This window comes from Protomyctophum bolini (genome assembly GCF_963924005.1).
Source record: "Protomyctophum bolini genome assembly, chromosome: 12".
In the NCBI taxonomy this organism is placed as follows: domain Eukaryota; kingdom Metazoa; phylum Chordata; class Actinopteri; order Myctophiformes; family Myctophidae; genus Protomyctophum; species Protomyctophum bolini.
In genome coordinates, this window is record NC_137873.1 from 28,905,230 (window position 1) to 28,916,902 (window position 11,673).

At 41.0% G+C, this 11,673-nt stretch overlaps 1 protein-coding gene across 1 annotated transcript; it reads left to right on the forward strand.

Moving 5' to 3' along the window:
• Window positions 1–6,951: 6,951 nt before the first annotated feature.
• On the forward strand, window positions 6,952–11,410 carry LOC308325116 (stress-associated endoplasmic reticulum protein 1). Its single transcript, XM_080777521.1, has 3 exons — window positions 6,952–7,183; window positions 7,573–7,648; window positions 10,528–11,410. Exons 1-3 carry the CDS (start codon window positions 7,100–7,102, stop codon window positions 10,566–10,568), a joined length of 201 nt encoding a protein of 66 aa, XP_080633647.1. The 5' UTR covers window positions 6,952–7,099; the 3' UTR covers window positions 10,569–11,410.
• The last annotated feature ends 263 nt before the right edge of the window (window positions 11,411–11,673 follow it).

Below are 11,673 nucleotides of genomic sequence, written 5' to 3' on the forward strand. Positions count from 1 at the left end.
GACGGCCAGAGTAGTGTATTTCAGGTGCCGGATTGGTCGCATTGACCTCACGTGCCCTTCGCACGCAACTGTCCCTGACACGCAACACAAGAGGGACTTGGAGAGATCATTCACCAGCATGCTTCTCAATGGTAAGGAGAAAGAGAGGGGGGGGGGGGTCTATCCACATGTGTAGTTAAAGGACTCTAAGGGGGGAGAGAGGGGGGTGGGGCATTTATCCACATGTGTAGTAAACGAGAGAGAGAGAGAGAGAGAGAGAGAGTCTATCCACATAGAAGGTTGAACTGCATTTTACCTCAGGTCGTCAGCTGCCTGCTTCTTATCTCGGGCTGAGCTGGACATCGTTTTATGCAAAAGCGGCGCACCGACGATGGAAACGTATACTTTCACGGATTGTATGACGATTTATGGAAATATTATACACATGTTTTAGTTTTTGGCGGTGAGTGTGAGACAGTGAATACAATTCAGCGTTTTCTGACACTCGAAACCCACATTTCTGCCATGTATCTTAATTTAACAAATAGCCAAATTACTCCGTTTTGTAACTTGGGTGCCACCCCCCACGGCGTATAGGCCAACAAAATTAACGCATGAATTATTAACATTTCTGTTTTGAAATGCGACAGTAGGCTGCCCACTTGCAGCAGGCTACCATAATGCTGTATGTGGCTGTGTGACAGTGTGACCTGTGTCTGAACTCGCCACACGCGTTAACACCGTGGCGTGGGCACATTTGAGCCGACAGGCGCGGCCAAAGGAAGCTGACGCCCGACGGCTTTCCGGCTTTTTGGTGGATGGAAAATAAGCTCTACCCCCGCGGATGTGAGCGTTTCCGGGAATCTGTCCGTCGCGGCAGTCAGCCGCGGGGATAGAGCTTCTTTTCCATCCACCAGCTGTCTAAAAACTCGGAAATTACGTAAAACACAGCTTCTTCTGTCCGCGGCTGTCGGCTCAAATGTGCCCATGGGGTAAAGCGTTGACACAGTTTTGGAATACCGGTAACTATGGAATCAATTGTAAAGTTCAAGTGCAAGGGCGCTCTCTGCTGGCAACGGGGCAACATGACAAGAGTCAGGACGTATAGGCTACTATGCAGGTGTATGAATAGTATAAGACAAGTTGAATGAAGTTGAATGTATTTTTGTGACTGACATTTTATGACTGAAGAAGTTCCTTGTGAAACATTCACATCTGAATAAAAAGTTGTAGTTTTCAAACTTGAGACATCGTGAATTGGGTCTGCTTCTTTACTTTTCAAATTATATCATGTCACCTAGCAAAAATGTAGGCCTACTTTCATGGACTTTGGATCTCCCTTTGAGATAATATTGTCCAGGGACCCTGATATGCAAAGATATTTAGCTTGAAATTAAATTGAAGAAATTGAAGTGTGTACATTGCACATGAGAAGTAGGTGATCATTTTTATATTGTTATACAGTCATTCTTAGCATTTTCTATATTGCAATAAAGGTGGATTGAATTACAATTACATTAATCAACTCAATTATATGATAGCTCTTCTTCAGGCAGCACCATTTACTGCCCTGAGAAAATAGCCTTATGCAGTCATTGGTCTCCTTCCGTCTATTTACCGGTATCTGACTAATTAGATTTCAAGGACCCCTGGAGGTCCACACTCATGCACAGAGGTCCACTTGACAAACAACAATTTAGAAATGTTACCATAGTTACCGGCGTGCTCTATACTATTCTTCCAAGCCACAGTGACAGCACTTTAAGCTCACAGGGCTCACTCATGTAACTGCCTCCTCGGTACCTTTCATGACTGGCAGGTGAAACTGGAGCCAGCCTCTGTGCTGTCTCTTCTTCAGCTGTTTCATCCTCCACCCACTCTTACGCAGGCCTGAGCAGTCAAAGCCCAGGTGGAGGCCTGTATTAAGGGCATTATGGGCTGTACAGGTGAACATGCAGTTGCAGACTGTTGGAACGTAGCCTTAAGGCAGCTTGATGTACAAGTATTGCCCTGCAATAATATAGGGGCGCTATCATCCCTTCAATTTAGCACACATTAAATAAAAGCCAATGATGAATAATACATTATAAAACACCAGTAAGTCGCCCTAAAGGGCGAGGTTACGCTGAAACAACAGAGCTTCTTAATACGGCACAGTTAAGAAGCAAGAGTTATCATGACCAGGTCCAGGTCAACCAAAGTGCTGTACAGGTTAAAAGAAAACAAGACAGCAAACAATGCAATATAAAAAAGCATTAAAACTTAAGCAGGCATTTGCAGTACAAAAACAAACAATACTGTCACGGGGCAACCCGTGCCCTATAGACACTAGAAGACTCCACAATATAAAACTGGTCATGACAAACACACACTGCACAGATGCTTCCATTAATTGACTGTCATCAAGCTCCTTGGAGGGGTGGCCATGTGTAGCATCATATACCCTTATCTGTGTTGCCTAATTCTATTGTAATTGTTTTGTGTGATGTGATGCCTTGGAAAACATTCAGACTCTAAATGTGTAATTGTATAGTTGGTCTAACTCATGGGTCATGGTTTACCTGGTTTGAGTAGATTGGTCCAATTACTAATCATTGTGGGTGGGTCTCACCTGGTATATAAGGGAGGCTGGAAATGTTGAGGGGAGATTGCTCAGTTGGCTTGAGACAGCAAAGAGACAACACCAAGGGAGAGCTGCCAGGGTCTTCAGGGAAGGCATAGCCTGTTTTCAGTGTCTTTAGTTCTTGGTTTGTTGTTTTTGTCTTTGTTAGTTATCAAGTGTTTATTTATTACTTTTGGTTTTTGAAAGTGTATCGTGGCCAGTATCATTCGTGCAGTATTTTGTTTTGCCTCAGACCCGGGCTGTGACAATCCGTCATATGGGCTGTTCATCAGTTTTGGAGGTAAATAAATACAACAAAAGATGTACATTCTTGGACTGTGTCGATTCTTGGAGCCTTGGCCGTTCGGGCAACTTTACAAATACAATGTAATGTACAATACATATAAGTAGATCGGCCCCATTGATCATATGAAACTAAGTGTGTGTGGCTCTGGAAAGAGCCTTTGGGTTGTGCAAAAATGATAGGCCTACAGTGATGATGAGGAAGACATGTAGACATATGGAGTAGTGTCCAAAAAATACTTTCTAATCTTCATGTTGTCTATATGTGACACTACAACAAATACTTTTGTATTAATTAAAAGTATAGTGTACTGTACACACCAGTTTAAGTAAAATAATTCATGCCAATATACAACACCACATTTAATTATACCACATTAATATACAAAGTCACATTTGTCTGCTTACATCATCACATTATTGTTAGTGGTAATTCATGGAATGAGTGTATCAGTGAAAGTGTATGTGTGCCATAACCAAATGCAGATACCGGTACCACAGTTGATTGAAGATGCAAACATGTGGCGTGTCGTTCTGTATTTTCTGATCACAAATGGACCAAGTGTTACAACCTCTGGAAGTTGGTATCAACCGCATCTAAGCATTTATACCGGTTCATAATTATGGTCTCATATCAGATTATCTTGTTTAGTAAAGTATTACAATTCATATTTTTTTCATTATTCATTTAGAAAATGAAGTCTCCTCCATATGGCGTATTCATCAACGTTGAGTTCAGCAGTTACCACGACAACCAACAAGCCAATCACCGACCGCTATTGAATTGGATGAAGGATGGAGAAAGAAAACAGTGTGCAATGCAATCATGTTGCATCAAACAATTAATGTGCAGCGCCTAAATAGACCAATAGGCTACAAATATGAACAAAATAGGTGCAATAATAGACTATATATTTTTTGGAAAATCTGGAAAATAGGGTCTTTTAATTTTACAGCATCAGTTGTAACACTGTCTTGTAATTATAGTGGGGGGTCTGCTTGCAATACTGCTTGTAATAATCTATGGTGTTAATGTAACGGACCCACAGGTAATACTTTATTGTTTAGTATATATTCAGTGTTGTGAGGCATTGGAACAGGAAGTGTGCCAACAACTGATCACAGCTGATGTGAATCAGATGATTGGGACTCAGCTCAGCTGTGGCACTGTGGTTAAAAACAAGGAAATGCTGCCTCAGTACAGAGAAGACTTGGAACAGACAGCACACAAATGGTGTGGCTGAAGTTGGTTGGTTATGTGGATGGCTAAGGAAAGGGAGGCCAAAGGAACGGTCAAATGCCAACTAACCATGGAACGAACTGATGTCACACACAGAATATAGCACCTAGCTGGAAAGGGGGACAAGGTATTTTATTGATTTGCTTGCACTGTTATTGGTATTTGGTATTATTGTTAAAATGTATGCAGAAGACTGTTTATGTATTGTGTAATGTACGTTAGTGTTGCATGGAAAATGTATTTTGTGCCTGAGATTGGAACAGTTTATGGATTATATTGTAGTGATTTATGACCATTGATACATTGTATTTTGTTTCTGTCCCAGTTCTACGTTGATCTATGAATAAAGCAACTTCAAAATCATCAGTTCAGACTTCATCCTTAAAAGGCCAGCTGGGTCCGCTACAGTAGAACTTTACCCGAATGGACTCCTCATCATCTACCACCTGCAAGGAAACATGGACTTCTCTCACTCTGAGTCTGACATCTGTACATGGATCTGGTGAACAGACACAAACACAACTTCCATTCAAAGGAACATGCACACAAGGTCAGGAAACTAACTATATGGAAAAGGAACTGAACAAGCTACTAGACTTGCACAAGGCTTGTTTAATTACATTTTCAGATGTTTATGATTTCCAAGATTATTTTTGTTTAATTAATAATACATGCAGTTGTCTAAGGGAAATATAGTTTTCTGTGCTAAATTATTTTCTATGGCCATTTAAGGTTTATTCTCCGTTTCTTTTACAAAATGGCAGACGATACAGATTCCGAGGTTGAGCATAAGTTGAAAAGTATTTTTGAACTATATGAACATTGGAAAATGGCAGCACGAATAGTAAAGAAACAGTTAAGGTCCAGCGTTACAGAGAGGGACCCAAGACTTCTCCTTTACACCTTGGAGAAGAGTAAAGACATTTTTGAACTGTATGGTGAAATAATCCAGAAATGCATCACACCACCTGATGGTCTACGAGGCCGAGTGGCTATATGTGAATGCGCTTCAAGAGATCTTTTCAAAGTTGTTGCTGAGAATATGGTAAATGGAAAGTTTTACGGAATGGAAGTGCATAATTATTTTCATGAGTACGAAATTATACGTGAGCAGGAAGAACAAAGCAAAGCTCTGGAAGTTCAAAGACAACATGAGATGGAGAGGCAAGAGGAGATACAGAGGAGGTTCCTGGCTGCTAAGGAGAGGCAACGGAGGGCTGCCGCAGAGAAGAGGGAGCAGCAGAGGCTCTTGGCTGCTGAGCAGGAGCAACAGAGGGCTGCTGCAGAGAAGAGAGAGCAGCAGAGGCTCCTGGCTGCTGAGCAGGAGCAACAGAGGGCTGCTGCAGAGAAGAGAGAGCAGCAGAGGCTCCTGGCTGCTGAGCAGGAGCAACAGAGGGCGGCCGTAGAGAAGGAGCAGCAGGAGAAACCCCTGACTGCCATGAAGGAGCAGCAGGAGAAACCCCTGACTGCCATGAAGGAGCAGCAGGAGAAACCCCTGACTGCCATGAAGGAGCAGCATGAAGAGATTCAACAAAAGCAGCCAGGCCCAGGTGCGCCGGCTGGTGAGGAAGAAACAGTCATCAAGAAGCAGCTGGAGGTGACTGAGGGAGCAGCAGTGGTGAAGCCTAAAGACTCAGCCCAGCAGGGTGCAGCTACCCTGGCCTCACATCCCAAGGCACCAGGGGATTCGGTGGGAGCTGGTACTCTGCAGGCCGGAGAGGCCGAGCCTAATGCAGTGGCCGCGATGGCCTACAAGGGGGCTACCAAGCAAGACTCCCCGGCAGCAGTCAAAGGGGAACGGAGGCCTAGAGGAGTGCGAAGACAACCAGACAAAGCGCAGGCATCCCTGCCCATCAAAGGGAAACCAGCCATGGCTAGAAGGTTCAAGGCCCAGGACACTAGGCTCCTGGAAGTCAATGCTGAGCATGCTCTCATTGGAGATGGAGTACTCAAGGTGGGAGAAAGATGGTACAACTCACTCTTACCTATTCTAAGAATTTTAAATGCATCTGGGGTCACGTAATTTTAAATCATTTGTGATTTATGTACATTGCTTTTAAATCACTGTATGATTTGGTGGGAGTGTAACGGACCCACAGGTAATACTTTATTGTTTAGTATATATTCAGTGTTGTGAGGCATTGGAACAGGAAGTGTGCCAACAACTGATCACAGCTGATGTGAATCAGATGATTGGGACTCAGCTCAGCTGTGGCACTGTGGTTAAAAACAAGGAAATGCTGCCTCAGTACAGAGAAGACTTGGAACAGACAGCACACAAATGGTGTGGCTGAAGTTGGTTGGTTATGTGGATGGCTAAGGAAAGGGAGGCCAAAGGAACGGTCAAATGCCAACTAACCATGGAACGAACTGATGTCACACACAGAATATAGCACCTAGCTGGAAAGGGGGACAAGGTATTTTATTGATTTGCTTGCACTGTTATTGGTATTTGGTATTATTGTTAAAATGTATGCAGAAGACTGTTTATGTATTGTGTAATGTACGTTAGTGTTGCATGGAAAATGTATTTTGTGCCTGAGATTGGAACAGTTTATGGATTATATTGTAGTGATTTATGACCATTGATACATTGTATTTTGTTTCTGTCCCAGTTCTACGTTGATCTATGAATAAAGCAACTTCAAAATCATCAGTTCAGACTTCATCCTTAAAAGGCCAGCTGGGTCCGCTACAGTTAATGTAATTGTTTTAAATGTTTTTAATTGTTTTGTCTACACCTTGTCTTTTGTCTTGAACGGTTTTGAATAAAGTTTTTTTTAGTTAAAGGAAAAAAATAGAATTCTTCCGGTGTGGGCGGGGTCGCAGATGTATACGTAGCATTAGTAACGCGTTGCTTTTCCTCCTGTCTATCGTTGTGCTTGCCTTTACTTTTAAACTAAAGCAAAGAAGCCACTTACAGGCACCGAGTCGTTTATTTTTCCAGATATAAAGAAAAACAACTGTATTGAAAGATGGTCGCCAAGCAGAGGATCCGCATGGCCAACGAGAAACACAGCAAAAACATCACACAAAGAGGCAACGTCGTCAAATCCACGGTAACGTTTATATCAGACCACGTCCTTGTGCTTTATTTTTTTAATAAATATAATATGACGGTACTAAACTGTTCATTCAAGAACCGGTGTCTGTTTTTCTCCTTGAACCTGCTATATGATTTAGTAGGAACTTGATTTGTGCAGTTGGCCAGCAAAATATGTTGACACATTGTATGTCTGGTGTGTTTATCAACTTAATTGGCCATCAAGATAAGATGTAAATATCTCAGCTGCATCTTTCCGCATTCTATATGTCCATATGATACTGTATGTTTGTCATTGATGATAGTATGTAGTACTACTATGTAGTAAGCCAGGCCTACGTTTTGATGGTGTGTGTGTGTGTGTGTGTGTGTGTGTGTGTGTGCGCGCGCGTGCGTGCGTTGCAGAGAACCACTCAAGATGACAAAGTGGCCGTGGGACCCTGGCTTCTGGCCCTGTTCATTTTTGTTGTTTGTGGCTCAGGTGAGTGTAAAGTAAAAACGTAGTAAAATCTTCTTGTTCACTTCAACTCAACACAGTTCAAATAATTCTATTTACTGTGACTGTTGATGCAATTCAATCATGCACAAAGAAAATAGTGAGTATAGTGCCTTTAGGGGTGCCATAATGTGACAAACGAATATGCAAGTACAGTTGCTTCTCATGCAGTCATAGACTGCTATTAGCTCTGGTCCATAGCCTTCTACGATTCTGCCCTGCAGTATAAGGCTATGGGACTTTCGGTTTTAAATCTCAAATAGAAATCAGACCAGCCTCTCCTCTTTAGTGGAAATCTCACAAGCGTTTGACCTCACCATTCACAATACAAAGACAGGTTGTGTCAATAGAAAGCCTACTTTCCTTAGTGGACGCACTCTGAGCCCCCCACCACACGTATAAACGGTACTTTTTGGCCAAAGGGGGATTTTATTTCCACCGGGGAAAAAATACTTCTAGTTACTCCGCTGTGCCCTCTACCGATATTGCCCAGAGAATTGCCTCATAGAGAATATTTTTCCTCCGGTGGCCAAAAAGTACAGTTTATACGTGTGGTGGGGGGCTCAGAGTGCATCCACTAAGGAAAGTAGGCTTTCTAATGACGCAACCCGCCTTTGTTTTTGTGAGTAGCAAAAACATTATTTTTTATTTACGCTAAAGACGAGAGGCTGGTCTGATTTCGATTTGAAAACCGAAAGTCCCCATAGCCTTATACTGCAGGGCAGAATCATAGAAGCAGTAGAAGGCTATGGACCAGAGCTAGACTGCTATATGCTAGTTGTAGCCTCAGGCTTACTTGTGATGGTTGTGTATTGATGAGAAAAACTCAACTGTAACTGAGGATTGATCTTTGACGGAATTGAGGATCGAAAAAGAGATTAGAGGTAGGAGGCGTAGCATTACTTTACTTCCACAGTTATTTCCACTAGCTTGCTCAATTTGTTAAAACCGTTTTTGAGACTGACCAAAACATCAGATGTTGGCATTCACACAGGTATTTTGAGTTTATCTGCAGCGCTGCCCTTGTCAAGAACACAACATGATTAGATGAGAGCACCTTATCTCCTGACATTTCCATGGCCAGCCAACTCAGCAACTCATGTCACAAACACAGCATGGCCACAAACTGTTGTATTTTTATATTTGCTAATTGCTAGGACCTTCTGATTACATATTTTGGCAATGTGTTTGGCAGCATTTTCTCTTCCCTATCTACTGTAGTTGGGGTTTAAAGACTTGAGGAACAGAGTCTCATGTGCTGCTGAATGTTATTCTTTCCTATGTTGGTAGGCCTAATCTTTTTCCAAGCAAGGTGGTTCTGTACACGTGTGTTTGCATTGTCCAACATGTTTGCCCACCTCAGCAAAGTCTACATAAGGACATCCACATTTGGATCAGTGTTGGCAGCCATCTTGCCTGTTGAGATACTCATATTATCTCTTGGATTGTCTCTTATTTGTTTTCAGTTTTGTCATTTAGGGGTGACTCATCCCAACTCGACTTTTGTTTGTATTTATTGTCAACAGCAAAGTAGCCTGCATTTCATTTTAAGTTGTGTAATTATGTTGAGGTAATGATGTACGATGGTGTAAGATGCATTTTCTTTTTTTAAATATACTTTGTAGTAATACTACAGTAAGCACTTTGCTGTGTATGTGACTGTGTGTCCAGGGTTGCTGCTCTGGGTCACATTGGCCCAGAGTAGACAATGTACCGTATGGTCACTGTGGTCTGGCAGCAGTATGCCTATACAGAATCAGACTGAGACCACAAAATAAGTTATAGAGAGGATTGTGGGTTCAGATTTGATAATAGAATGTCCTTTGTTGACTATTTTGTATGGTCTCTGACAAGCATGTCTGTGGACTGGAAATTATGTATTTGAAGCTCTGTCCGTCTGTCGTGTGTTCTACAAGCTCGTAGCATGCCACTCGGTGGCGTGCTATGAGCTTGTAGAATGTAGATATTCTATTTTTCAATAGCTATGTTATAAAATAATGCTAACACCAAAAGGGGTTAATGATATTGTTTCTATTCTACCATACAGTGGTGAAACTATTCTAATTGAATTGGAAATTAGTAGAATTTAGCACACTTCAATGTACTGTCTGTAAGTGGCAGATATCAGATATGCTTAATTTATGGAGTTTGGATTTGTTGAACTGTTCAATCTCCATCTTTAGGCATGTTACTCATACTTACATAATCGTCTGATCACAATGCCCAGCCTTTTGGGTTTTGTGTAGACACAAACATTGAAGACAAAAGTGATCACATGGGTGTGATTTGTTTTCCATATAATCTCATAATTGTTTCTAGATGTTGAAAAATCACACCCGTGTGAAGTGAGGGGCACTCTTATCATCGTACATCATCTCATTCCGGCCAATCAGAATTTGCTTCCTCACCTTCGTTTGTGTTACACAATGTACACTGTACACTCAAAATTGTCCATTCATTGTCAATGGAATTTAATGTTTGTGTAGGACAAAGTTTGTGTTTGCACACACACTCAAATCTGGACATAGGAGGGGCTCAAATACATTTCCCCCAAAATAGTGGAAATTACAGATCTATACGCACACAAATCATCGTGATGCGTTATGCAGTTGTAGATCAGCTATTTCCACCATTTAAAAAGAAAACTCCCTTTTAATTAAATCTGTCATTTCTTTCTATTTAAGTTATTTGGCATATCTGCCCTGTATAATTCTTGTTTATGAAGCCTAATAGAAATGTAATTTTTGCATGTTCAATGCCAAAAACAATGAAAACGTTATCCCATTTATTTGTGTGACAATTAATCGTCAAGTAAAATGACATGTTCGTGACAGCCCTATCCATCTTTTGTTCCCTCTCCACAGCCATCTTCCAGATTATTCAGAGTATCCGAATGGGTTTATAGGATGACGATCCTATAGCCCAAGAAGTCTGTTCATTCCACTGGCTACCCGTCCGTCCTTCCATCTGTTCTCCAATCAACTATGGATCAACTCGCTGCTTTGTTATGTTTTCAGTATAGTTTTTTCCTTTTTAAAAGAAATGCTTTTTATTTTTAATATTGTTTTCAATTAGATCTGTAATTTTCAGGCCATTCCTTCTCTGTGCCTTAAATGATTCAGGTTAACACTTGATCACAGCACTAAAACAAAGCAATACACATTCCATTCTAAGATTCCATTTGCTGGAGGCAGGTCAGCCACCGTATAAAATCGTTTGTGTTCAATTTATTTTAATTTGTTTGCATATATTGATTGCATATTGATTTATTATTTTCATTAGTCTATAATTTCTTTTTTTGGAATTGAAAATCGCTTAGTCCGATTATAACGTGGTTAAAGGTTTAACAACATACTGTACATAGTATGTTTCACACAGCTTTGGACTTCTCATTCCACGGTACAACATATTACTATTCTCAGCCAGGCACAAAGACACCTTATTTATTGACATTGATTTAATAGAACACTTCTTCTTTTTCCCCCTGGATCAACATCTTGCCAATTGCTTTGCTGGACTGTGGCAAATCCATCACTTGCTCTATGCCCTGTAAATTTAATCCTGTATCCTAATGGTTATCTCCTTGTCTGTGTGATGTTTGTAAAATCAGCCTCTTGTCGTGTACAGCCCGGTTTAGGGCTCTTCATAACATGTAAATGCCTCTTGTCATTGTCAGATGACTGTCAGATTTAATGTGATCTAAATATTAAATTTACTTATACTGCGATACAATAAGATGGAAACAAAGATATAGGGTCAATTCATTTATTTGTGTTATCATTCTGGGGTTTCTGCGTATGTATAATGCTGCACTCAGTTAAAACAAATTTTACATTTGAGAGATGGCAAATCATCTCAAGATTCAAAGGGGTTTCTTTATCACTAAAATTGTTCTTGGCGTAATGTATAACAACTTAAGATATACTAGGTATATATTATAAAACGGGTTCATATGAATGGACATTAATAGTAATGATTGTGGTCATCTAGCATGTTAATTGGCCTTCACC

Bases quoted from the DNA above. Each gene is read 5' to 3' on its own strand.
- LOC308325116 (XM_080777521.1), top strand. From the start codon at position 7,100: ATGGTCGCCAAGCAGAGGATCCGCATGGCCAACGAGAAACACAGCAAA. The intron at 7,184-7,572 runs GTAACGTTTATA...CGTGCGTTGCAG, and splicing joins GCAACGTCGTCAAATCCACG to AGAACCACTCAAGATGACAA. The intron at 7,649-10,527 runs GTGAGTGTAAAG...CCCTCTCCACAG, and splicing joins TTTTGTTGTTTGTGGCTCAG to CCATCTTCCAGATTATTCAG.